This window comes from Sturnus vulgaris, chromosome 10 (genome assembly GCF_052056855.1).
Source record: "Sturnus vulgaris isolate bStuVul1 chromosome 10, bStuVul1.hap1, whole genome shotgun sequence".
In the NCBI taxonomy this organism is placed as follows: domain Eukaryota; kingdom Metazoa; phylum Chordata; class Aves; order Passeriformes; family Sturnidae; genus Sturnus; species Sturnus vulgaris.
Window position 1 is genome coordinate 16,884,564 of NC_142252.1, and position 4,676 is coordinate 16,889,239.

At 56.3% G+C, this 4,676-nt stretch overlaps 1 protein-coding gene across 8 annotated transcripts in view; it reads left to right on the forward strand.

Moving 5' to 3' along the window:
• Positions 1-4,148, forward strand: part of DVL3 (dishevelled segment polarity protein 3) — a 33,882-nt gene extending 29,734 nt beyond the window's left edge. For all 8 annotated transcript variants that reach the window (XM_088170932.1, XM_088170930.1, XM_088170929.1 and 5 more), the window contains 4 exons: positions 219-350; positions 578-745; positions 1,353-1,565; positions 1,847-4,148. In XM_088170932.1, coding sequence (XP_088027058.1) covers positions 219-350; positions 578-745; positions 1,353-1,565; positions 1,847-2,271 — 938 coding nt within the window. In that variant the 3' untranslated portion in view covers positions 2,272-4,148. The remainder of the gene's footprint in view (positions 1-218; positions 351-577; positions 746-1,352; positions 1,566-1,846) is intronic.
• The last annotated feature ends 528 nt before the right edge of the window (positions 4,149-4,676 follow it).

Here is a 4,676-nt window from a genome sequence, read left to right on the forward strand (position 1 = left end):
TTTGTGGCTCCTGCCTGGGCTTTGCTCAAGAGGAAACTGCTGACATGTGAAGGATAACATGGGAAGGCTGGTAGGGGGGTTACATGGCATGTGCCCCAAGGCTGTCTGCGATGTATTGTTCCCTGGCCCATTTTTCTGGTGTGTGATGCTTCCATGTGGCCCTCTTGTCTCTTCTGTCCTCTCTCACTTCTGCCTACCTTCCTTCATCCACACCACAGGCCTCGATGACTTTCACCTGTCCATCCACAGTGACATGGCCACCATTGTCAAAGCCATGGCCTCACCAGAGTCAGGCCTCGAGGTGCGTGACCGCATGTGGCTGAAGATCACCATCCCCAATGCCTTCATTGGTAAGAGACTATGCTGCCTGCAGGATAGAAGGAACTGGAGAATGGGTGGCCCGTTTTCAAGCAGATGTCCAGGGAGCATCTTTGTCACTATAAACAAACTGTTGACTAGGCAAGAGTCACAAATTGAACCTTTTGACACACTTTGTATTTGCTCCGGTGTGGCTCAGTGCCTCAAGGGCTGCCATCTTCCTCTCTCTTGACAAATTTAACTCTGTATTTGGTTGCAGGTTCGGATGTGGTAGATTGGCTCTATCACCATGTGGAAGGCTTTACAGACCGCCGTGAGTCCCGCAAATACGCCAGCAATCTGCTGAAGGCTGGCTACATCCGACACACTGTGAACAAGATCACCTTCTCGGAGCAGTGCTATTACATCTTCGGGGACCTCTGTGGAAGTATGTGGTGTGGGTGGGAGGGAGAAGATGGAGGGGTAGTGGTCATGCAGAGCCCTGCTAAAACCGTGGGACATGCCTACAGCCATTGCCATCAGGCTGGGCCTCTTGTTCTACAGATGCTGTTAAGGGAGTGGTGAAGAATATCCTAGCTCCCTTGTCCTGCTGCTGAGGTAGTGAAGTTGGAAGCAGCTTTGTCAGTGCCAGCTACTATGTGATCTTTTCTCATGAGCAGTCACAGCAGAGTCTTAGTCTTTTCTGACTGTCTCCAGGGTCTGAATTTCAGTGCTGGCAAGGGGTTGGTTCTCAGGTAATTGAGTTCTGCTCAAGTAAGATGGGGGAAGGAATCGGCGGGGTGAGCTGTAGCTCTGATATGGTCCTTTCCCATCATGCTGGTCTCTGTATTAGAGTGGCAGCTTGGACTCCCACAGCCTGGCAACTGTTCAGCCAGGAAGCACAAATGGTGGCATTGACTAACAGAGAGAGTGCCAACCTCTTGTCTCATTGCATATCCTGTCCTTGCCCACCAGCAAGAATGGACAGAAAGCTGCATCACCCCATGTGGTTGTTTTTCTGCTTGGATTAACCCCTGTTCTCTGCTTTCTTGCAGACATGGCTAATCTGTCTCTTCACGATCATGATGGCTCCAGTGGTGCTTCTGATCAGGACACTTTGGCTCCGCTCCCCCACCCAGGAGCCGCACCCTGGCCTATGGCCTTCCCATATCAGTATCCACCGCCTCATCCATACAACCCCCATCCCGGCTTCCCTGACCCAGGCTACAGCTACGGAGGGGGCAGTGCAGGCAGTCAGCACAGTGAAGGTGAGTGAAAAGGACTAAAATATGCCTGCAGGTGAGCAGACGTCCTGTTTAGTACAGGGCAGCAGCAGGAAAAGGCTGCTTAGGCAAGGCCCTATGTGGGGGAAGCCAGGGCAGAAGCCATCTCAGAAGGGTCACTGCTGAAGGGAGATTGAGAGCACTGACTGTGCTGGGGCCTGGCTGTGCCAGAATGTTCTGCAGTCCTCCCTTGGCTAGAGGAGCATCCATCCCTTCTTCCTGACTTATTCGAACTGGCACCTAACCTTGCCTCGTGTGCTTTGCAGGGAGCCGGAGCAGTGGTTCCAATCGCAGTGGCAGCGAGAGGAGGAAGGAGAGAGAGAAGACCGGGGAGTCGAAGTCAGGCGGCAGCGGGAGCGAGTCGGACCACACCACGAGGAGCAGCATGCGGCGCGAGCGTGCGGCTAGCGAGCGCTCGGTGCCGGCCAGCCAGCACAGCCAGCGCAGCCAGCACTCCCTGGCTCACAGCATCCGCAGCCACCACAGCCAGCAGTCGTACGGGCCACCCGGCCTCCCCCCTCTCTTCAGTCCCCCCATGTTGCTGATGCCTCCACCGCCGTCAGCCATGGGGCCCCCCGGGGCGCCACCAGGCCGTGACCTGGCCTCTGTGCCCCCCGAACTGACAGCCAGTAGACAGTCCTTCCGAATGGCCATGGGCAACCCCAGTGAGTTCTTTGTGGATGTAATGTGAAGCGCCCGTCCCCTGTCTGTCTGCTGTCCCTCCTTCCCTCTTCTATCCCTGTCGTTTGTTTCCTAGGACCAGCCCTGGCTTCACCCCTTGTTTTTTTGGGGTTTTTTTTTTTTGTTTCTTTTTTTTTTTGTCTTGATAACAAAAAGAAAAAAGGGAAAAAAATAATAAATGGAACTAAACCTTGATTCTAATCCCTCCTCGAGTGGGGTGGACAGGCCTGGCAGGCCTGCTGGGTGCTGTCAGCCCATCCTGCCACCAGACTTGTGTATTGCCGATGGTAATTCCCTCCTGCCATCCTCTCTAACCCCATTAATCTGCATCCGTCCCAGCACCCTGTGCTGCTTGCCCGTGTGTCACTGCTGCCTCAGTCCTTCCACCTTAAACATCTTTTCTTTTCTTTTCACCCTTTTGTGTTTCTTCTATCAAGCAGCAAAGAATTACGGGGTGTTTGACTTTCTCTGAGCCTGCCGCCCGTGGGGGGGAGAGCTGGAGCGTGGCGTGGCCCGACAGCAGGACACGGAGCTCCAGGGGCGCTGGGCACGCATGGCGCTGAAGATGGCTTCTTTCCTCCCCCTCGCGGAAGATGCCCTGCCCTTCCCAAAGCCCTGAGAGGGGAGCAGGGACCAGCCTTATATATGTATTTTAAATCCCATTGTAGTTGCCTTTTGGCTAATGCGTGAATGTTCCAGGGCTTCAGTGCCTCTAGGGAGTGGAGAGATGCTGCCACTTCCCTCTTGCCTCCCTTCTCTTGCCCATATATTGGGCCAGGTCTGAGCCTGACACTGCCCCATGGCCGGACCCTCCTTTACCTTGGCCAGACCTTAGGGCTGGGGCTGTACCTCTGCATCCAGCCCAGAGAGGCGGTGATTGCCTGTGCAGAGTCTCTTGTGTGACTCAGTGCCCTACACCTGCCCTGGGGTTCTTTGGGGGAATTTAAGGGCAGAGCTCTGCTCCTTCCATCCTGCTCTTTGCCCTCTTGCCTGCAATGTGCTGCTGCTGCCTGTCCTGTTTGTAGGTGCTGTCCCATGCCTGGGGCTGGCAGTGGCAGCTGTGGCCTTCTCCCTCCTGCTGTCGCGCTGCTGCTCAGCTATGTGATACCTTCAGGGGCCTGGACAGAGTTAGAAGGCGAGGGCAGGGCACAACCGGTTCACTTCCATGCTTTGGAGAAAGGTGGAGGTACTCTGTATTTGCTCTCTGAAGGGCCTGAGTCTGTCTCCTCCTCTGCCCGGTGCTGCTGGCCTGGCTGCTGGGAGGGACAAGCCTCTGGAACAACCCCACTCCCTCTGGGCTATGAGCAGTGCCTGGTGGCAACACGAGCTCTCCAGGGATGAGACTGCAGCCTGAACCGTGGCCTCTGGGCTTAGTGCCCACATGTGTGCTGGGGCGGTTGAGTCTGTTTGCTCCAGTGCTCCTTGTCTTTCTTCCTTCCACTTCTGGGTACTCGGAGACGTGCCTGGGGCTGGGGCACCCCTTTCCCCATGCCCAGGGCCAAGCACGGTACAGTATGGACACGCTCAACCCTGCTGCTGTTGGTGCTGGCGCCCCGGCGCCCTCTCCTCCTGCCACACTGTGGCTTTCTTCATTAGCATTGCCTCCTTTGGTCTTTCTTGTGTTCACGGTTTTTATACGATGGAGTTGAATTGTATTTTGCTCCCTGGGAGTCTGCACTTCCCCTGCAGCCCCCCTTCCAGCTCTCATGCACCATCAGTTCATCTCCCTGACTCCCTGAAGCCTCTCCTTTCCTCAGCCCGCTGGAGTCAGACTGTCCCCAGTAGCCTCCCTGGCCACTACTCCCCCCTTGCCCCACCCTACCCACTGGGTTTTATAAAAACAACACCAATCTCCTTGTTTTTATTTATAAACATAGTTTTATTGGACTTCTGCCTTGTGTCGTTTGTTTATTCTTTTCCTCCCAGCCTCCTCCATCTTCCTGCCTTTTGCTTTTAAGCTAGATCGCAGCAGGACGAGGGTATCCTGTGCCAGTGTGCCAGCTGTTTTCCCAGGCTGCCAGGGCGGCTGCGGGCTGAGTCCGGAGCAGGGCCTGGGCGGGGACTCTCGGGGTTCTCTGGGACCCCGTTTCCAGCGCCAACACTACGGAAAGAACCAAGGACCAGTCCGACTGTGGGCACTGGCCCTTGGTGCAGCACTGCGGGGTGGGGAGCGGGGATGCCTGGGCGCGAGGCTAGCGGGAGCTAGCAGCCCTCTGGAAGGGCGCGGCAACTCCAAGACTTTGCAGGACGAGCGCGGCCTCCTGCTCGGGCGCCCCCCTGGCCCAGCCGGTCGCTGAGCTCAGCTGCCATGCTGTCCTCTCCTCGCCACAGACTACAACTCCCAGTATGCCATGCGCAGAAGTGTATTCCCCGCCCCCGCAGCGCGGGCCCCTCCCAGCGGAAGCGCATGCGCAG